The sequence below is a fragment of the Thunnus thynnus genome, chromosome 10 (genome assembly GCF_963924715.1).
Source record: "Thunnus thynnus chromosome 10, fThuThy2.1, whole genome shotgun sequence".
NCBI lineage: Eukaryota > Metazoa > Chordata > Actinopteri > Scombriformes > Scombridae > Thunnus > Thunnus thynnus.
The window spans coordinates 31,978,041-32,000,724 of record NC_089526.1 but is presented as its reverse complement, the minus strand read 5'-3'; the positions used below and the strand labels follow the sequence as shown (position 1 = coordinate 32,000,724).

Genomic DNA, 22,684 nt, shown 5'->3' with positions numbered 1-22,684 from the left:
GTAGTTTTTGAATATTTTAAAGTGTGTTTTTTACATCTGTGTTTACTTAACAGGGTAGTAATAGTAATTGTTGTTTTTGGTGTGTTACTGTCACCGATTGTCAATCAGTAAAACACTGTGAACCTGCTGATACTCACAAACTCATGCATGTACATGTGGATCCTCAAGCATGTTAGTAGAGCAGAAGACACAAACTAAACAGGAACCCAGTCATCAAAACATTGCTCCATAGCTCCATCAGTGATCAGAAACTCCACAGGATACCTGCCTGTAATGGAGCTTTTGTGACCACTTACAAACTGTGCACTCTGTACCGTTCTGTCCATTAGTGAGGCTAGTTAGGCCAATAATTAATTGGAAGTTGAACAGCTTCTTAATGGATAGCAAGCTGAGATGATGTCCATTAGTGGAACAGTGTGTTTATTGTGCTCCAAGAAGAAAAGCTGGTTTGCTCGCTTGTTGAAAGGTTATTGATGAGATGTCAATCAACTGGATCCAATGCTCAGCGCCACACTTTGATACAGAATGACTCCTCTGCTCTGTTATACATGGATCATACCAACAAACTTGTCAATTCATACTAAAACAACTGTAATATGATCATTGCTATCCAGCACACATGATGGAAATATATAAACATATTCAGCACATTTATGATTTATGATGATTATAATAAAGGGAAACAGCGAACATTTGACAAAAGCAGGTCAGATTACTCTCACTTGGGTGCTGCATTCATAAATACACTGCCAAAAACTGCTACAGGGGTTAGAACACATTAGAACAAGATATATTGCATTACATTAAACTATAAAACATATTTTATGAAAATAAATCTATGTCTCATTTGTGACTCTGATAGGAACAAAAGAAGATCTCCCTGGCTGCTACCTGTGACTGTTGTCACTGCCAGAGAATTGTATATATTCTGATGCTTCATAGTATCCCTTCATAATGAGTCTCTATACCAGATTATTTCTGAACCACAAATCTATTTTTATGCATAAAAACCTTACCCACCATATAGATATACCAGATTCGTTGACTTGAATCAATGAATTATTTGTTAACCTTCACATATTTAAATCATTCATTGATTCAAGTCAACAAATCCTTTGTGATTAACTTCAAAAAACATACAATTCTCTGTTATTAATCTCACATACAAGTGCTCATTGAAAGAGCTGGTATGTATCAAGCTGCTCAGAGTACATGTGGTCTTAAGTGTGTCAATGTTCTAAGAATGAGAATTTTCACTTTATTTGTACAAGAAGGAATTGATGCCACATATAAACATGTTATGGTGAGTTATAGTGCAGAGTTGTGAGTGACTCACAATTTATCAGTTAAGACTGAAAAAAATTTTTATTTTTACTACATCTTAAATAAATTACAATAATTTAAATAATAGAAATGACACAGATACTAATAAACAGGTAGAGTATGTGTATAAAGACATGAAATGTTTCTGTCTCTGAATCCTAACAGAATCACTCCAGCATACTGTAGCTTCAGATACATGTAAACACTAAATATTGCTGATATTAATGCTGGTGCTGATGTATGGAATGTTGACTAAAATTACACTGTACTGCCCTTCAGCTGTACTAATCAGGATTATTAGGATTATTGCTCTCTAGTCTTTCTTTGGCTTCAAGCTTGTGTGTGCATTAAGTCTTCTGGGTGAGGGAGGCTGTGATGGGGGGCTTCAGCAGAGGGAGGACCACTCCCTGTCTTTGGAGATGTCTCAGGATGTCCAGGATGGAGTCCAGCTCCAGGCGGAAAGCTTCCAGCTCTCTGCTCTTGTCCTGAGCCAGACGCTTCCAGCGCTCCACCTCTGACTGCTGCTGGTCAGCCTCCAGCGCCTGCCATGAGCCGCCAATCACCTGCAGGAGGAGAGAGAGTGTATTATAACTTTACAGACTTTATCATTTCAAAGCAGGACATGAGCGGTCAGTTCTACCTGCTGCAGCTCTTTCTCTCTGTGCTGGTGTCTCAGCTCCATGTTGAGGATCTTCCTCTCCAGGCTACACACCAGTCTCACCTCTGGGCTCTGAGCTTCTTTTGCTTCCCTCAGCTCCTTCAGCAGTCTGCTTAGCTGAACACAAGACGGAACAGTAACATGTCAAGTTCAAGTGAGCAGTTCTGTCGCTGCAGAATATTAAAAAAGCACAAGCTTGGGACTAATGTAAACAACAAACAAATGAAATGAAATAAAATAAAACTAACAAATGAGTTTCTATAGTTCAGACCATCATTTTATCAGTTATGATAACACTGTACTCACTAAGTTAAAGCTTGCCTGTTGAGTTTCTGACCTCTGGTAGTGTCTCCTGCATGAGGATGCATGTGCACATGGATATACAGTCTGCAGCTATTTTCACACTTCAAGTCTATGTTCCTCTGTTGAACATGTGCAACTACAGTAACTGTGTGTTGGGCTCTGAGCGCTGCAAAAATATGGATGACCTACACTCAGTACTGTACCTGAACGCATCCTGTGTAGATACAGACAGAGCACTAGCTGCTGCTGCTGCTCTGCTAACTTGCTTATTCAACAGAAACCTTTAATAGCAGAGCGATATCATTAAAAAGATGGCTGAGCAACACACACCAGCGGTCAGACGAGGTTTTCAACAAACCACCAAGTTAGCAATTAGCTAGATGTGTTTCAGGATACAGATCATTTATATTTTAGTTCTTTCTTGCAGTAAAGAGACAATAAAAACTATCAGAGTGAAACCTGTTTCTGCAGAGCATCCTCTCGAGTCCTGGATACCGTCAGTGCATCTCTGACGCCCTGCAGCTCTTTCAGCTGCTCTTGCAGATGCTTCACCAGTATCTGCAGGTGGATGTGAGGGATAAACAAGTGACAGGTGTGAGGTGGAGCCTTTCCTTCCTGCTGATATGAGACTGTTTGGTTAAAGGCTCCGTACCTCCTGAGTGTTGAGCTCATTGGTAAGTTGAGCCACCTTTGAGGACGAGTGCTCCAGAGCGTGTGTGGCCTGCAGACGCTCCAACACCCCGAGGTGTTCTGCCTTCAGAGAGGACAGCTCCTCTGACAACTGCTGCTTCAGCCTGTCAGATGACATCATAATCAGTCTCACGTTCAGGCTCTGCTGCTGTGGTTTACACTGATATACATACCTGCACAGCTCCTCCTCAGCTTGTACAACATCAGACTTTAACGACTCCTTCTCCTGCTCGCTGTGCAGCTCCAGCTGCTCCAGGCGCTCCCTCAGAGCCTCGTTCTCCTGCAGGACCTCTGAGATATGACTCCCTGTGCAAAGAATGCATCAGTACGATATAAGTATTCTTAGTGGTCTCAAGTTATAGCAGCAGAGGCACAACAGGTTTTATACAACTTTTTCATGTATGCAGTGGAGATTTATACAAAGGTGAAGTGCTTTCCTTTGATTATTTGAGATGCCTGTAATTTGGGGCATATAGCATATTTTCTAGCATGCATACCTGTAAACACAGTGGGCTGGTAGGTCTTCTCATAGTGAGCAGCTGGAAAGGTTTGTTCTTCTGCAGTAGCGGGGCAGAGGCTCTTGGTCGGGGCTGGTTGTTGTTTGGTTTCTGTAGGACGGGCTTCGTGTCGCGTGTTAGGGACAGACAGCATGTTCCTCCTCTCTCTCTGCAGTCTCTGCACCGTACGGTTCAGCTCCTGAATAGTTTGTGTCTTGGTGGCGAGCTCTTGGTTGAGCCGGTCTATCCGCACGCCGAACGCTGCCTCTGCTTGCCGCTGGTGTCGGCCTGGGCTGGGCTGGGCCTGCAGGGGAGGGTTTGCATCAGTTTGACTGTCTGTTCACAGCTTTGAATAATCTCATACAGTCCGATATTCTACGTAGTCAAATATTTCCAAGATCCAGAGAGAGCACAGCTCATACCGACCTTGTGTTTGAGCTGCTGCTGGAGAGACTCTATCTGGTCCTGGAGAGATTTCTCTTTCTGCTGCTGGGCTTCCTTCACATGCTGCAGCTCTTCCTCCAGACCTCTGACCTGTGACACCCCTGATTCAGTCCCACATTCTGAGGCCGCTGCTGCTGCGGTGAGCTGACCTTTCTGTTCCACCTGCTGCTCCAGCTCTGAGATCTGCTGTTCATAGCGGAGCTACGGGGTATACACACACACACACACACACATATACATATATATATATATATACAATCACCGGCCACTTCATTAGGAACACCTGTGCGATCTAATGCAAGCTGATTTGTTTACAATTCGGCAGATCTTCATCATAAAAAGTCGTGTTGCTTTGGCTGCTATAATATAGCCTTTAGTTGTACCTTGATCCTGTGGAACTGTTGCTCCATGGCCCGCAGGCTGCGTTTGGCCTCCTCGTCGTGGCTCTCCAGCTCCGCCTCCAGACGCTGAATCCTTCGCTCCAGCAGGGTGTTGATGCGGTTGGGCGGGGACGTCCTCGCAGCATCCTCATCCTCTTGACCCCCGGCCGTGGCTGCAGCGTAGATCAGAGCGGGCAGCGAGTTTGGGTTTCTACGTCTTAGTATCTGCTCCAGCTCCTTCACCTGGTAAAGACAGGAGGTCTCTTAAACAATGAGCTGACATAAAGCGGTGAGGGGAGGGAGGGAGTGGAACAAGTTTGATTAGTTAGCTTGTTGTGTGTGTGTGTGTGTGTGTGTGTGTGTGAGAAACCTGTCGCTCCAGGTCCTGCATCCTTTTAGCATCCACAGATTTCTCTCTGGCCTTCCTCTGCTGCTCACTGCTTCTTCTGCCAACTTCCATTTTCAGTTTTTCCACCTGGAATGTAGACAGTTATTTCAACACAGTAACATTCAACTGCTCAAACATACTGATCCAAAACTATTCTGAATGTAGAAACATGAACAAAATATTTTACATTTCCATAAGTTATTGAACTATGTACAGTTTGTTAAGTTTGCTCTTTTATGTTTCAACATACTTTTTGTCAGTGTTTGTAATGAATCTGTTCTGAACATGGTGGTTTATGTTAGTAATTGTCATTTTTGTGCTGGTTTATAGTTTTTACCATGAGTGAGGTCTCATTTCTTGACCACAGCTGTATTTTGCTACTGTGTTTCTGAGTTCCTGTCAATAAAGGGTTTTCATCGCTGAGAGCTGCTTCCTGTCTCTCTTCTGCACTGCTCACAATGTTATAGCTGTGTCTCCATTCAGGGGCTGCATCCTTCAAAGGCTGTATTAATGTAGCAATGTATGTATAAGACTGAATGCCTCACAGCGGTGCGACCAAGGATGTTCCATTTCGAAGGTTCCTTCAAATGCAGCAGGATTTTTGGAGGATGCAACAAACGGATCCTTCACAGCCCAACTTATCCCAGAATGCATTTCGCACCAAAAGGCAGCAATATGGCGGAGAGATTTTGAGCCGTCCTTCGAAGGACGCAGCCTCTGAATTGAGACACAGCTTCAGGAACCAGTTAGTGGCTGTCTTTATCATCTCCAGGTTATTTGTTGTGTGACAGCAGCACCTCACCTGTTCTTGAAGTTGGTGTATCTCAGCTGTAGCAGCCTTCAGTCTGCCAGCATCTCTGTCCAGCAGCTCCTGATTCTCAGCAAACCACTGGAGCTTCTTCTTCAGGGCCGACACCTCCTCTCTGTGCTTGTCCTCCAGGACACGCATCTCAAAGGTTTTATCACCTGGCACGTTCAGAATATTGATAGACAGATACATGACGAACACTCTCAGGATATGCATGTATTCAGCTCAGCTCATGAACCAATGCAATGTTTGTATGTTTGCTTGAGCTTTAGCCCCAACAGTCTGTATCCAGTCTGACCTGAGGTGGAGACGGCCTGCACTTTAGCTAGGTCTCTCTCTTTCTTCATTAGCTGCACGTCCACCTCCAGAGCCTGCTTTTCTTGCTTCAGTCTGTGAATGTCCTCAGACAGCTTCGCCTCGTTCCTCTGCAAAAAAAGAGACTTTTCAATAATGAGTGAGGCAGCGGAAACAGAACTTGAGTCTGTCAGTAACTCAGCGACAGAACTACTTACCTGAAATGTATTTATCTGAGCTAACAAGTCTGTGATGCGCTGAGTGTGATCCATTGAGCAGACATTTCCAACAGGCCTTGAGGTTTTATTCAGCTGCTTCCTGGTGGAAATGAAAAAAACATGCCAGAGAAAAACTGAACAGATTGAAAAATACCTTTCAAAATGATGATGAAAACATAATCATAATGCTGTGAAATCTCATAAATAAGCCAACACTCAATAACAAGAAGTGTCTATAGATTTTTTAAATTAGTATCTGGAAGACATTTACAGCAATAACACAGTCACAAATAGCTCTGGTACACACACACCGTCACTGAACCCACCTCGTGAAAGCCAGTTCATTCAGCAGCCTCTGGTTTTCATTAAACATGGCCTCCTCGTTGGCTTTACTCTTGGCCTGCTGAGCCTTCATCTGCAAGTACAGCTTCTCATTCTCCTGTAAAACACCTTTGTTTTACTGTGGTTTAAAAGTACAAATATTAAAAACACAAGAAGACAATAAAAACAGAAAACAAAAAGGAAAAGAAAACTACACACTGTACAGTAAAATGCAGTTAGTTCTTCCTCAGTTTGTAGTACAGTGCTTCACAGCTGGGCATATTACTCTGCTACATTAACACACCACAGAAAATACATTAACACCCCTACTGGATACATTTGCATTTGATATGCTGACTTTGTTTTACTCAGTTGCTTTAGTCAGAAGATGATGACTCACAAAAGTGTAACTCAGCAGCTGCGATCAGTGGATTTGAACAACAATCTGTGAATAAAGCCAGTAACACTTCATGGTTCATGTTCCTATCAAACAAGATCACTAACTCTACTTGTGGCCTCCAACTGCTAGAGTGGGTGTGATGTCCCACTGCTGACCTCATTAAGGCCGTATTCAGACCAGAGCAGGCAGTACAGACGCTGATCTTTCATGAAGATATTTGTAACCACCATCAGTATTGCAACATTAGCAAGGTGTAGGGAAAATAGAGTAGATCCAACTTAACGCTAACGTTAAATGTCAGCCAGCTACTGTGCAGTTAATAAACCGAGATAGTTGGTGGTGTACATGCTAAGGACACTACTTTTTCACTCCATTGTGGGACTTTTAGAGCGCACTCTATTAGCATACATTTCACATTCATGCAGACATACACCCATCTCACTCAAATCAAACTGTGGACAGTAACTACAGCTCATTACATATAGTCAATAACATCCATCCTACATTTCTGACACAAAAGAGACCGTTTCTCAAGCGTGGAGATTAATATTTAAAAACAGATTTGATGAAATGAAGATCAGAGGAAAAGAAAGGGCAGTCACATGCAAATCATAGACAGAAATGAACAGTGAAGACAGTCATAAAGACAGAAACAAACCTGCTGATAACCTTTTATGAGCGTCTCCTGCTCTTTTATTTCTTTATCAATCTGTTGGATCTTTTTCTCTGTAGCAGAGTCAGACGCCTCTGTCAATCTCCTCTTCTGAACGGCTTCTTCTGCACTCCGCAGCTGAGGAGTGCAACAAAATAGCTTATTCACTACTTTTTCATTTAGAACTATTACTACTACACCTTTTCTCTGAATCTGATTCCAATCAGAGTCCTTCAATATTGACCATCTTCCAATAACAAGTCATTTTAAAACCTACTTTAAAATCAGTTTCAGTTTGTTTGACAGCTGAATAGCTCCATCCTGCATCACCTCTTTCCTTCTTTTTCTATTTTGTCCTATTGTGTTTTGTATTCTATCCATAGTGAAAGTGTTTTTTTACATTACACATTACATTACATGCATTTTTACACAGCGGTTGGACTAAAATTATAATGTATTTAAATAAAAGAGTGGTGGTTTTTTTGCAAGTTGTTACATTATCACACCCACACTGACACTATTGGACAAAACTAAGGCGTGAGCCTAAAAGTAACTGTTACCATGTGTTACTGTGTTTTAACTGTTGATGAATGTCTGATGTTGGACTTTCTGAGTGTAGCAAAAAAATGGCCTACTATAGCTACACCTGGAGATGAATGTGTATAATTGGGAGTGATAGTTAGCCAAATAAAAGAGTCTACAGCCAACTGTCCCCACTCTCAACCACACACAGTGCAGTAAACACACAGTGTAAGTTTAAAAAGATATGCAGACAATGTTTTTGTGTTGTGAGTGTGTTTGTGAGTCACCTTGCTCTGCAGCAGGTAGTTCTGCTGTCTGAGTGAGTTGAGCTCCTCTGCTTCTTGCTTCATCATCTGCAGTTCTCTCTCCTTCTGAGCCAGCTGGACTCTCAGCTCCTCCACCACAGAGCTGTCCTCTTCCTTCTGGAAGTCAGACATTTAACATCTCTCACTGATTGAGTTTGTAAAAGATAGAAAAGCATTTATTACATGTACACAGAGTTTCACACTAGTACAGCAACATGGATGATCCCTCACTGGCTTCCCACCTGCAAACACTGACAATTGATCCTTTCTGAAAATGATTAAATCCTCCTCCAGACATTGACTGTCCGATATACTTACAACATTTCAGAGGATTGTCAGAATGCTGAAGCTTTGTGCAAACTAACACTGATGTGGAGACAGTATTATTTCCAAGCCAGGAGCAACTGATACATTTTAGAGAAGTCTGAGCCACCATTGTTACTAAGATGAATCATACTTGGATCATTACCAAAGCTTCAAGGTCACTAATGAACTCAGCAATAATGGCAGAATAGTTTTGAATATGGTTAAAAGCAAGGTGGAGCCTAGAAAACAAGCTCCACATTAGGAGAGGTAGTGAAAAGAATATAATATGATGTTTTATGATTTTGCATTGGGTTCTTTATCCCAGGATCAAGGCCTGGGTTTGCTTTGTGTTGTTCTTTATGCACAGTAAACATATTCAAGTAAAACTCTACCAGCTTCAAGTGGATTGCTTTGAGTGTGTCTCTTATAAGTTTTGAGTTTAATGCTGAGTTGTGGGTGACCTGAAGATTTACTGGCCGATCTGAAGATGTCCCATGACAACACTTACTCACATTTCACCTTATATAACTACTATAATATTCAGACTAACTATCCTGACCCTGCAATACAAGAACAATGCTGCTACTTTAATTCCACAGCTGTTACATGGATAATCAACTGAACATGCTGACTTTGTGCCTGGGAACTTTCAAAATAAGTCAGTCGAGACAGCAAAATATGTTTTCTTACACTCTTCTTTGGGAGATGTTGTGTCAGTCTGGATCCTTGAGGACCTCTGACTTCCTGTGAATCTGTAGCATCCTGGCGACTGCTGGTGTCTATCTGCTGTTGAAGGACAGTCACTAAAGACTGCACAGATGCCACCAGCTCACTGCTCACCTTCACACCTGGCTCTGCAAATCAGTCAAAACATAAAAAAGGTGTTCACACAAATGATTCTACACATTCACACCAGGCTCCTGCATTATGAAGATATGAAGGGATTCAGAAACAGGGAAAAATCAAGCTTCATGGACAACTAATAACATTATTACACACAGCCTTATCTCAAATGATGTGACCATTCTGATGATATTTTGCATGTGAGTTTCACTAATAATAATAATAATAATAATAACCTGTGTAGTTGCAGTCATCTTTGTCTTGGCTCATTGTGGATTTGTTTTTTTCTCGTGCATGCTGCAGAGAATGGGAAACAGAAGACTGGGACTTGGCTGTAGCAGCAGCAGCTCTGCTCAGTCCGGTTGATCTGGAGGTCACCGCCGTTCTACCCTCCGCTCTCCTGCCTCTCCCAGCAGCCACAGAGGGTTTCCTCCATGAAGATGCAGACGCATGAGAAATGGTGGAGCCACGGGCCGCCTGGGGGATAATGTACATAGTCTATTATGGTTACACTGTGGTGTATTAACATGAACGGATATTATACTCTTGACAAGTAGTGTGATTGGAGTTTGCTAGTATGTATTGTAGTGCCATCAGTGATGTTTCTACGTAGGTGATAATCATCATCTAATTAACCATAATATATCCAAAAATAAAATTGCTATTAATTCAGAGGACAAAAACATTATTTCAATCATTCAGCAAATTGTGAAAATATACTTTGCAGCTACTACATAAATGGCTAAACATATGAAATATAAATGTATGTGTAAACTTCTCTACATAGGCCATTTCTGAACAAGCTATTAAATCTGTTCTAAAATTGCTCCTTTTATGTAGTAAGCATTCAGAACAGGAATGGGGCAGATGTACATTTTACAATACACCACCGCTTACATAACCAATGTTAAATTGTTATATTTTTAGTGGAGAAGTGGTGCATGAAGTGGTCTGTCTGGCACAAGTACAAATCCAAGGACTGCTGAAATGGACAAACATTTCAAAATTTGTCTCACTGGTTGTTTCTTAGCTTTGCCAGCCTGAAAGGATGTATGAGGAGAAAACTGATCCTGCATCAGTCTCTCCACTTCCTCCCTGATGCTCCATGTCAAGTCACGGCTGAGAAGGTCTGGAGAGCTGGATGGGTGGTTTGTCAATCCTCTGGCTCCCTTTGACCCTGCCGAGTCAGCCTTCCCTGTTCGCCTCTCATGTGACTCTGGAGAAGTCACGTCTGGGAAAGTCCTTTCCAAGGAGTGGAATGTCTTCTCTTGGTCAAGTTCTACAGCCCTGTCATCAGAAAATGTGACAAAACTTTCACCATTACTCTGTAAAAGCTTTAATGTTCAACACAGTACAGCTGAGCCCATATGTAATATATCATTATGTAACAGTAATGTCATCCCAAATGAATGATGCAGTCATCTTCTCAGCAAAACAATGGAAATGTACACAAATGTTAATACAACATGAATACAAATATGAGTCTGAGATAATAGCTATCAGTTCTCTATCTGTGCATACAGTGATGCAGACATCAGAACATGTTTAGGCTCAACACAGAAACCTGATGCTGAGGGAATCTGCTAACCTTTCTCTATCAAAAGCAGGAAAAATAACAACATACCTGACCTTTATTTACATGATTACATTTGTAACAGTTGTTCCTTTGATTGTTACAGAGACCAATAGGTGACAGAGACTGACAGAGATTTTTAGCCATGGATGGGATTGTCAGTCCGTTAGTCCATCACTTTGGTCCAGACTGAAATATCTCAACAACTGTTTGATGAAGTGCCATGATATTTTGTACAGACATTCATGGTCCCCAGAGGATGAATCCTACTGTCTTTGGTGATCCCCTGGCTTTTACTCTAGCTTAACTCCTGCAAAGCCAATGACATTCCCATCATCCTCAGCTGTATAATGTGGTTAGTGCTAATTAGCAAACGTTAGCATCCTTCGATGGTGAACATGATACACATGATACCTGCTAAACATCAGCATGTTAGCATTGTCATTGTGAGCATGTTAGTGTGTTCATTAGCATTTAGCTCATGCACCTCTGTGCCTAAGTGCAGCCTCACAGAGCAGCTAGCATGGCTGTAGACTCTTCAAGAAACATTTTGCCATTCTGACCTGACTGGCTGGAGGGAGAAACCTCTGATATGGTCCTTCTCTGGTCTGATGGGCCTCATCAGCTCTTCTGCAGTGGGCAGCTCTAAATACACACATACACAAATAAATTCATACAGGACCAATTTATTCAACATACATCAGGCAAGGACAACCAGTAAATGTTGCCATAATCAAGATGGAAAATGGATCGAGTGTAAAATCATTTTTCATTCACAATAAGACATCAAGCACTATAACTGACAAAAACTCCATGTGACTGAGTCAAATCAATCTGTTTAATCCATCTTCATAGTTCCTCTTGAACTATGGACCCTTTTCATGCCAAACAGTTGTCAAAGAAGGAAAAGCACAGGTGTAAATAATAACACTAATAATGCCTATGTTCCATTCATTGTCCCTGTAAGTCATGTCAGTGAGTGAGCATGCACAATACCAGAGTGCTGGAATGCAGCCATCATTAATGTTATGAATTCCACCTCTACTTTTCCTGCTTTAACAAGTGTCTGCCATGAAAAGGGTCCATATACTGTACAATATTTATCGGTGACTGATGACTTTAGGAGGTGATGAGGACTAAAAAATATACCAGAGCATGATGGATTGTGGGATACTGACGACTGTAAAGAATACACTGCTCGTGATTTGCTTCTAGAAGAATCTTTGTAAGGAGACATGAAGCAGAGATAACCTCCTATATACAGAATGATTCCAACATTCCTCCAAATACTGTCTACAGTTTGGTCTGTCTGACCTGACTCATTGGTAGAAGCAGGCTGTAGGGACTGTCTGGCATGTTGAGGGGGAGAGGATGGAGATACAGGTCTGTTAAACCTTCCCCTCCCTTCTAGTGATGAATAATTGTCATTATGGTCATCTGAATCCTCCACCACATGGATCTGCCTGTAGGCGTCATGAAGAGCCTCCATCTCTGAGCCTCCACTCTGCACATAGGACTGGCCTGCAGAGAAAACAAACTTAAGTGTACAGAGTCAAATGGGAAGTGGGTCACAGGAGAAGCACACACACAAAAAATAGAATATAGAGAAGAGAGAGGCAGCAGACAGAGCTGGCCAAAGATAATCTGTTTGACTGGACTATCAGTATATCTACAGTCTAGAATCTTCTGGATGTGTTGGGTCTTTTAAGAGTATGGAGTGGTTATGATTTATAGTTTGAGTATATGGATATATATATGAGTATATGGAGTGCTCCATCACTGTTACACTCTTTGTCACTGTTACATTTCTTTGAGAGGACCTCAGTATTCCTCAATCCTTCTCTGCTGTAAGAGTGTCTTCTGTTCTTCAGTCCATCTATAACTGCAAAGATATTCTCTGTTCTTGAGAAGTTCTTTGCCTCCAACACTACTTGTTAGAACTCTATCCACACCTGCTGACTGATGCTCACTTATTCTATCAACATGTTTTAGCAAGCATGTATACAAAAACTACCTGTAAATGAAGCTTACTCTCTGTACTTTGCTTTAAGCTGTTGTTTTAAAGGGAATGCAGATTTCATAAAACAAAATCATCTATTTTACATCATTTGTTTTGTTCCCCTTATGCTCTCAGACATTCAGTATGTATCTGTGTTACCTCTGTCCAGTGATCCTGCTATGTCCTTCCTCATGTCTTCTCCACCAGTGTCATCCAGGGAATCATAGAGAGAAACTGACACCAAAGTGAAGTTAGTGTTGCCCCTTTGAAGACATCGTGTTCTTTTTAACTGAAAGGTTTTATTCCTCCCACCACCCACACATTACATAAAAACATTGTTTTTTTTCTTACCTTTAGCAAGAATTGGAGACATTTTAGACTTCTGAAAAACAGAAAAGAACATGAATTACTGAACCTATACCAAGACATTTCAATTTCTGAATTTGAGACTCAGTGATTTTTCAGTGTAAATATAGATAAAGCTTGGAGCATGGAATCTGTGGATGTCATCACAAATTTTGTTGACCGTGTTCTCAGCTTTGATCCAACCACCATGCAGTCTAAAGATTTAATGATGTATTCCATGTTAACCTGCTTTTACCATCATGAGCTTGTCTGACTGAGAATTGATTTTGCAACAATGTTTCACTTAACTTTGGTGTATGACTGACTGAAATTCATCATTAGTTTTGACAACGGGGGCATCCTGACCAGTGCAACCTGTCCCATTTGGCTGATTTTTCACCATAAAAATTCCAAAGAGCTTGTTCCAAGTGAGAAGCGAAAAGGATATTTTGGGCAGCACCAATGTCAAAAGAAACTGTGTTAAGGAAGTGGTGCTGTGGCTCTGTTGTTGCTATTTGGTACAGGTGAGTCTTTTTCTAACTACTTGTGAACTAGCAGTGAAACAGTGTTACCTATAGTTCACATATTTTACTATTACAGCTCTACCTTTGCACAGATGGGTAACATTAAACAGCTAGTTGGAAGTTTTTTATGTATGTGATGCACACGCTGGTCTCCATCTGAGGACATGGAGAAGCTGCTCTGTGGTGCTTTTGACTCAGATTCGTATATTTCTATAGCAGCCTCAACCACATGCATTTGTTCAGTGGAGACAAAGAATGCAGTGGAGATTTTGGTTGGTAGAATTCAGTTAGAAAGTTGGTGGTGGCCCTGGATAAGTGCTGTTGATATATGGTTTCATAACTTTCTTTTAACCCAAGCTCTTTTTAACCTTGAAACATTCGTTATAATGCAAAGCTCCTTTTTGACACATTGGGTTCTTTAAGTAATTTCTATCACATGAACAATATTCTATACTTAGATCACATTATGACACCTGAACAAGTTCCATTTGTTGATTAAGATTGTGAGATGTGGCTGAAATCTCTAAAAAAGCTAGTAAGTGGACGTTCAAATGACTAAGTTGCTGAGGTCCTAACTTATCAAAGAACCCTTTCAGAGTTTAATAGCTATAGATTCAAGCCGCAAACCTCTTTTCCATCCTCCTCATCTTCAAAATCCTCACTGTAGTGTGGAGAGTCTGTAAGTGATGAGAGAGAGAGAGAGAGAGAGAGAGAGGGATTTAAACACACAGAGAAAGAGATAAAGCAAACTGAGAAGAGGTTTGGGGATCATTACTCTTACCTGGAGAGTCTCTGACAGTCTCTGTGAGTCTGCCCTTCCTGAGATCATCTTCACTCTGCTCCACTGCTTCCTCATCTTTCCTGGAGGGAAGATATCCATCCTCATCACATTATAGCAACAACACTGAGCGGCAGTACAGACGCTGCACCCAAGACCAGAGTTAATACGCAATTCTGTTCCACTTTTGGCTCATCTGTCAGGGGCTGATGGACTTCAAAAAATTACCTCCGGGCTCCATTGAGATGGTAATAAAATATTTACCACAAAGCTCATTAACTTAAACTCATCATTCTGTTCATTTAGCTTATGTCAAATCACAGGAGGTGGTTCATAATAGACAAGAAACCACATGACCTTTGTCAACAGTGGGATTCCAAAAGACAATAAATCAACTTTTACAAAGATTAAGATGAAACCAAAGAGCTAAAGATTAAGCCAAACCATCCAGATAACTGAAAGAGTGAAATTAAAATGTTAGCAAAATGTCAGCCAATCTCAATCCTGTTGTGTTGCCTGATTAATTAAATAAAACTAATTATCTTAATTCTAGAATGAAAAGCATCAGAAAAGGCATTGATTCTGTGCCATAAAAAGCAATTTGATTTGACTTCTTCACTGACATTGACTTCTTCCAATATGTATGTTATTGTCTCTGAAAGTCAGCAGCCAATGTGGTGGCAGACACCTCTATACTGATCTGTTTCAGACTACTATATTTAGGCCTTTAGTGCTGAGTGGGTGTAATGCTAGAGCGTGGCCATTTACATACCTGAGGTTAGTAGCCATGGTAGAACTAGTGGAGTCTAGCTCTCTGTTCAGCTGGGAGTAATCTATAGATGATGAAGCACCTGCCTCTAGTTGGGCAAAGAACCTGGCTTTCTCCTCTTCTTCCTCCAGAGTGTCCAACCCCATACCGGTCATGTTCACAGCTGGTGCCAATGCTGAGTTTTTATAGAAGAGAGCACACATGGAAAGCACAACTGTCATACTCCTGGAGTGAATAACTACAAATCTGAGTGAAGATAAAGAAAGAAGGTAAGGTCCCCTATTCAGACAGGATGTGGAACACCAAACAGAGTACCCCACCAAGTTAGAATTGGACTCTTATATCACTGTCAGACTCTTTCACTGGACGATATTTGCTGATATGCATCTGTTTCACATCTGTTTTCAAACTCACCCTCTGTGTCTGTACTGTCTCTGCTGAGAACAGCTGCTTCCAGCCCTTCTTCTTCTTTCAAACCAGTGTCTCCTGAATCCTCATCCTCCTCTCGAATTGGCTGAGATTTCCTCAAAGATTTCCTGAAGGTCTTCCCAGATCCCAGCAGTCCTAGACAAAAATATCATGAAGCAGCATTAATAAAGCTTCGGTTGAACACCTGTAAATAAACAAACTACGGACTATATTTCACAGGTATTTATTTTTGTGCATTTACTCTTCTTGTGCCAACTGTCAACACTGAGGACTGTCTGAATTTTATACATCTCTCTTTCTTGTGTATATAGATTTGATAACTGGTCTATCAATAAATGGGACTAACTGTGGTTACTAGCTGATGGGACATGGATGAATGTGTGTTTCATCCGAGCCACAAAAGTCTATATAACCACAACCAGTGTGTGAATAATTACTTAGGAGGAAACTGTCTCAGAATAAATATCCTTCTTCTCCTCTCTGTACTCATCTGTCAGAGTAAAGTCACTTATTTGACATTTGTCTGCAGCTTTCCAACTCAAGACTTTTAGTAATTCTAATCCATAATAAAGAGATTAAATGCCATAATTTACATATACTATGTCCTCATTTATGTTAAGATGGATAAGAAATGAAACTCTTCCAGAACACTTGGTGCACTGGTGTATCGCTTATGGCTCTTTACTGCCACCTTGTGTCTTTTGGTATATATGCGTCCTTCCACTGTGTGTTTGAATAAGTCAATTTAAATGATTTCTGTTTTGTTGTTCACTGAGGCCAACACATTTTAAATCAAAGCTGTGTCAGGTTCCAGACGTTTGCTGAAAAATGTCCCCCCCACACATATATGATGTCACCACAACCTATTCAGACAGTTTTAGGGTATGTTTTCAGGGTAATCTCCATCAGGCAGTGAATGACAATGACAGAACCTATTATCCTACCTATTATTATGTAATAGAAGACCAGCACTGACCTAATGTATCAGTAAGCAAACATAAAAGATTATTAGTCTATGACAGACTCTATGACTCTATGACAGGAAGCTAAGAGAACTAGTGATGTCTATCGGTCTACTGCTGAGGGACTAATGTGACACTAGCAGGGGGTTTGGGAGTTTGAGGGGGTCTGAGCTGAAGTTACCATCTTCACTGTCCCCCTGGGAAAGACTATCAGTGCTGGCTGCTGGAGTATCATTAGAGAGGGTCTCATCAAGGCTCCTCTCTCCTGATGCACACTGGAGGTTTTCATGTGTGGGACTGCTCAGACTGTCAGAGCAGGAGTCATCAGCTGGAGTTCTCTGTCTCGTCACAGTCGGAGAAATCTCCACAACTGGATCTTTGTGGGTCTTGTCAGCAGCTTTGCTGCGAGGTTTGGGGACTGGCTTATAAAAAGGCTCCGCAGTGACAACTTCAGACAGCATGGAGAAAAAGAGGGCAGACAATATATGTGCACTGTCCAATTACAGTAGAGTTGAATGTTTGAAACTACACGAGGCATGCAGAGGAGATTTGACAATAGGGATCAACCTGTTTAAAAATAGTACATTTCTATTGTCATAATGCTAACCAACCCTGCTATTTTAAGCTACAGCCCCGTGAAAAATATGACATGATCACATAATGGAAGGTGGATAGCAGCTGTAGTTGCAGCATATTAACCAAAGGTGGGATTAAGTCATTGTTTTACACAAGTAAGAGCACAAGTAGTTCTTGGTTATGAAGTCCAAAGTCAAGTGTCCAGTCCAGTAAAGCCTGAGTCAAGCACCATGTGAAGACCAATGAGTGTGTTTTAAGTCCTAAACAAGTCCTTATGCACACTTTACCAAATGTAATGCCACTTATTAACTATATTAATAATTAACCATTTTTTTTCATAGAGTGCTTTTCAAGATCCTCAAAGACACTTTACATGACAAACGACATGACAGAAATAATGAACTTATATTTCTTACTTTTAAATAAACATTCTAACACTTAAAACAGGGTTTCTGCAGGCTTCACTAAGTTCAATTCAAGACTTTTAAAGACATTTTAATACCACATAGAGTTCAGTTTCTGTTTCATGGTAAAAGTATGAAAGATATCAATAAAAGCATTAGTGATGATACGGCCCAGAATTATTTACCAAGTGCAATATGAAATAAATGTCAATTTATTTCAATTCATGTTACATTTTTGTCATGACTTAATTGCAGTATATGACAATCATTCCCCATAACATGACTAATGACTCATTAATCATCACCTGGACAAGAATGGATGAATGGATAGACAGATTAACCAATTAATAATAACTAATTAATTTAAGCTCCAGACAAGTTTTGCTAAAATTACATTAAAAAAAACAAACAAAAAAAAAAACATTTTATATCCAACATTACTGTCTATGGCAGGCTAGAAAAAATATTTAAATACCTTCTAATACCTTTTTTTGAGGAAGACTAAATCAATGCTTTTTTTTTCAAGAGCTGCAGACACCTTGTTAAAAGCTAAATGATCAGGTATGTGATTCCTGTGACTAGGTTTTTGATAGTGTTCTCCACTCACAATCATAGAGTGATGTTACAGAGTGGTGCTTCTTATAACACAAATAATCTTTGGCTGAGTACAGACAGCAGCTTACAGACAGCACATTAACAAGACAACAGCCAAGCTTCATTTTGGCCTTTTGGCAAGTTACCATGAACTAGTTACCGCTGATAAGCAGTAGTCTGCTGCAGGCTACATCTGAAAGAGCTGATTCTCTGCACACCTTCTTATAGCATCATTTCATTTAAGGAAGATATCAAGTCAATCTGGGTAAAAAGACTAAAGTCCGAGTAAAGTCACGAGTCATTGGTGTCAAAATCAAAGTCTTTTATTATTTTGTCAAGTCAAGTCTCAAGTCATCAGTCTCGACTCCACATCTCTGGTGCTTGCTGTTTACTACAGGCCCACATGACCAAAGATGTGAACAGACAGTGTTTTCCTAACAGCCTCTGTGGGAGCAACTTTCTCTCACCCTCTTGATTCTCAGGCTGAGACTTTTTGGCTTTGATAAATCTGCTTTTGGTCGTTGCTGCAGGGAAAAGAGGAAAAACAGAAAAAGACAGTTTTTCAAATAAGGAGATAGTCAACAGACAATACAGAGCTGTGAAAATGTACACTCATTTAGCTGCATGTTTGCACATTTCTGCAGCCAATTTGACATTTTATGTCAGTGACACCCTAAGAGATCAAACAACAAGCCACGGGATACGCCTGGAAGATGTGCAAAACTGAGAAAAATCCAACAAGGTACCTTTTCACAGCACTGGAAGTAAACAGAAAAGATCATGAGGCAGACAACACGATGTTACAAGACAAGCAGAAAGAAATCAAAGAGTAGAACAGCATGAGAACAGCATGCTAGTGCAAGGATACTGGATAATGAGGGTTAGGGGGACAGAGGAACTTATATGTGATGGGAACTGTTGAACTATTAACTGTAATTTTGTTGCAAGCTTTTCTCCACATTTCAGCACACAGGTTGGTTCAAAATGAAAACTGCCTCAAACTGCGTGTCTTCAATTAGCAGAGGTGCGCACACAGAGCGAACACACATGTTCAGGTGTCAACGAATGTATCAGAAACATCAGTACTGATGTTCACAGCTGGCTGCAGCATCACACAGCAGCTGAAAGGATAAGAAAGAGGCTGTGCACATTTACGCATTCGGCACAGAAGCAGTAACTTCATTAACAGCAGATCGGTCAAGATCTGACGGTAATTCATGTTCTGTGTTCAGCTACACAGATTCAGGTTTATATGGTGGAACTGTTTGTAATAAAGCAGCCATATGGATGAATCCTGAGCTCCGTCAGAGCTGTCAGGACATTTTTATTTTTAAGTCCACAAAAGACTTGTTTTATGAGCGTTTGGTTCCTGCCATTTCAGTTGTAAAATCCTTTAACATATGCCCAGATGCTTATACACTGACACATCTGCAGCAACTGATATACATTCTCATTCTGAAGGTGCCAAAGACAAATAGGACCTGTGTGATGGATATTATATCATGAAGAGTCCTCTCCTCGTTATTACCTCTCCCTGCTCCTCCATCGCTGTGTTCGTCATCTTGCCACCATGACACTGTTGCTTTCCGGGCTGATTTCTGACTACTTTTAACATCTGGCTGCTTGTTAGAGGCGCCCAAATCCACAGAGTCATCTGAAACAGACTGACAAGAAATCAAGATTAAGTCAGAAAGATTCCCTCAGGACAAGACTGTGTACAGCAACCCATGACATCCTTTATTTTTGTCTCCATCTTTGATGTTCCACACTCATATTTCTGTTTAAAAAGACCAGTTCTTATCGCAGCATTTCAGCTCCACAGCTCTGCTCAGCTGACATTTAGTCAATTCAGTTTCTATTTCATCTACTAGGTTTCCATTAAAACACCACTAAACAAGAGATGTTAAAATCCAGTCAGTCTCTGAATTTGTATCAGAGTTGGAGTTGATTAGACAGACAGTCATTAGTGCTTTCCAGTTGACATGCTGCTATTGGTGAGAGTTCAGATCATTCATTTCATGGGCCTATACCATAGAGGAAGTTCAGCTTAGTCTGGCTCCTTTTGGGTTACCTGCTTCACTGACCCTAACGCTGTTGATCCTGGATAACCAGTATCACAAAGCTGATTATCAACTAGCTCAGATTAACTCTGGGTTCCCCAGTTCATGCCATGCACATTCATATGATCAGGTCAGCAATATATCTATGAACACCACCACAGCAGCCTGTACGGTGTTATATTACCTCCTTCAAGAACAGCTCAAACTGTTCATCCAGCTCTTCCTTGGTCAGTCTGTGAGACATAGTGATGCTGTCTGCTCCATCAGCCAACAGGAACCCCGACAACTGACAAGACAAGAAAAAGAATCAGGTGAACAAAATGAAACCTCGTATAGCATGTTCTACACTTTTTCATCTTTAAAACATGAAAAGGCTTAAAGGTGATGAGATGCAATGCATTACATCATCTACAGGTAATAATTATGTTACTACAGAATACTGGCCATCAAGGATAATGATAATCAATATTTGGCAGCAGAGGCCCAGATATCTAATCTAGTATGAGTCAAGCTCCAAAAAACGCCAGATCCTACATTTCCCATAATGCAGACGATAGCATCTGTCATTGCTTGGTAAACACCCAGGAATTAACAAGACCAATCCATACAATTCTGATGACATCTTTATGATATGATATGCATGCTGCATAAAATATGAACTTACTTCTTTTCAATCAGTTATGGTTATTATGAATGTGTCAATGTTTATATATGTTTACTTCAAATGTATAGTAAAGGAATAAACGCATTTACAGCCGTCTATAAAGACTTTTGAAGTAATAGGCACGTAGAAAACATGAAACTTACATGACAGTCGCATCAAAAAATCTTTACTTATCATCTTAGTTAACAAACATACAATAAACCAAGCAGGGCTTGCTTTGATTTGACTTCAAAATACTGTTGTCGTGTAGGGCTCAGTGTAAACCATTTATAAAAGAGGTGATATTTTATTGAAATAAAACACTGTCCGCTAAAACACTTCCGCCGAATATATTAGAATATCCTTACAGTTATTATAATGACAGGCAGTACCTCAGAACACTGCCAGATGTACAAATACAGTTTTACATGTATTAATACATACGAGAGGACGGGATCATGTTGTCGCCTAGGAAACCAACACTACAACTTCCGGTCAAAACTGTCAAAATCAAACGGTATTCGAGGTTTAACTACGTGACTTAGTGAAGCCAGGGCAAAGTCCACTTCATATTACAACAGCTTGAAAAACAATAAATACAATAACACACTTAACTACAACTAATTTATATATACTGACTTCATTCCTCTATCAGAATTCTCGTTATTTCGACAGTCTGAAGTGGCGTTTTCTGTTAGAAATGTCAGAGTATCGTTTTAAGGAGCAGGAATGGTAGCGTGCTAAAGTTACAGTGTGGACGCCCGTTTTTATTCTGAAATAAGTATCCCCTCATTTCCGGCGTTTTTTCCACACAATATGACAGAATTAACAGCAGCTTAAGTTGCTTATCTCGTTAGCTAGTAACATTAGCTTACTAACTCTGCCCACTACATGAGGAATAATGCACTAGACTTTCACCAAGGTAAACGTATCAATCTTGTATCAGAAGAACTCACATAAAAGACTGGTTTTCGACAGCTGTGCCGAGCGACCACTTGAAGTGTTCTCCTCCGCGCTCTGTTGTTTTGAGTATCTGGCAGTTCCCGCGACACCACCCGGGTGACGAAACTAATCTGATTGGCTAGTAAAAATACGTCAGAAGAAAGGATAACCAATAGACAGATGAATAGAGAGGGCTCAGCATATGGCCAAGAGTATAAGATGGGTCCGGCTCAAAAATATACATCTATGGTCCGGCTCATGAGCTGCTTTCACATTTGATCGGACCACACTCCTATCTGTAATTACTTTTTAGATATCCATAATAGCATTTCTACCAGTCAAAACTGTATTCTTACTAGTCAGAGTAGTAATTAAAGATATCCACAATAACATTCTTACTAGCAGAAATTGTATTTCAAGATATCTACAACTTTTGATTGTACTAGTCAAAAATACATTTAAGATATCTAAAAGTGGCAGTTTTAACATTTAATAGCTAGATTGGATATGTACTGGAGATATATGTTATTCAATTCTTCCTTGTCAAAGTGAGCATTTCAGATATCCACAACGTCATTCTTCTGAGGACAAATGATATCACCTTTGCCATTCATGTGTGTTGGGCTTTCAATTTCAGATAACACAATTCACAATCCACAATTAAATTTTTGATATCTAGAATGAACATTCTGGATATCTGCAATAGATATTTTACTAGGTAAAACTCAGATTGC

At 40.5% G+C, this 22,684-nt stretch overlaps 1 protein-coding gene across 3 annotated transcripts; it reads right to left on the bottom strand.

Moving 5' to 3' along the window:
- Nucleotides 1-1,171: 1,171 nt before the first annotated feature.
- Nucleotides 1,172-22,075, bottom strand: cep162 (centrosomal protein 162). 3 transcript variants are annotated; one of them, XM_067602501.1, is made up of 30 exons: nt 21,965-22,075; nt 20,550-20,651; nt 19,834-19,969; nt 18,773-18,829; nt 15,755-15,904; nt 15,344-15,515; nt 14,575-14,654; nt 14,421-14,470; nt 13,276-13,306; nt 13,084-13,158; nt 12,240-12,446; nt 11,489-11,570; nt 10,369-10,639; nt 9,589-9,829; nt 9,200-9,363; nt 8,186-8,320; nt 7,383-7,514; nt 6,330-6,442; nt 6,004-6,103; nt 5,790-5,916; nt 5,486-5,649; nt 4,666-4,770; nt 4,299-4,538; nt 3,898-4,116; nt 3,472-3,775; nt 3,148-3,280; nt 2,937-3,078; nt 2,744-2,842; nt 1,964-2,098; nt 1,181-1,886 (listed from the first exon to the last, which is right to left on the bottom strand). In XM_067602501.1, exons 2-30 carry the CDS (start codon nt 20,607-20,609, stop codon nt 1,671-1,673), a joined length of 4,140 nt encoding a protein of 1,379 aa, XP_067458602.1. In that variant the 5' UTR covers nt 20,610-20,651; nt 21,965-22,075; the 3' UTR covers nt 1,181-1,670. The 3 variants fall into 3 exon arrangements, with proteins under 3 accessions (XP_067458601.1, XP_067458602.1, XP_067458603.1); XM_067602502.1 differs by lacking the exon at nt 18,773-18,829 and having other exon boundaries at nt 1,184-1,886; XM_067602500.1 differs by lacking the exons at nt 18,773-18,829; nt 19,834-19,969; nt 20,550-20,651; nt 21,965-22,075 and adding an exon at nt 16,913-18,150 and having other exon boundaries at nt 1,172-1,886.
- Between the last annotated feature and the right edge of the window lie 609 nt (nt 22,076-22,684).

Bases quoted from the DNA above. Each gene is read 5' to 3' on its own strand.
- cep162 (XM_067602500.1), bottom strand. From the start codon at position 17,192: ATGCTGTCTGAAGTTGTCACTGCGGAGCCTTTTTATAAGCCAGTCCCC. The intron at 11,571-12,239 runs GTCAGACAGACC...GTGTGTATTTAG, and splicing joins TGCTTCTACCAATGAGTCAG to AGCTGCCCACTGCAGAAGAG. The intron at 2,843-2,936 runs GTACGGAGCCTT...ATCCACCTGCAG, and splicing joins ATGAGCTCAACACTCAGGAG to ATACTGGTGAAGCATCTGCA.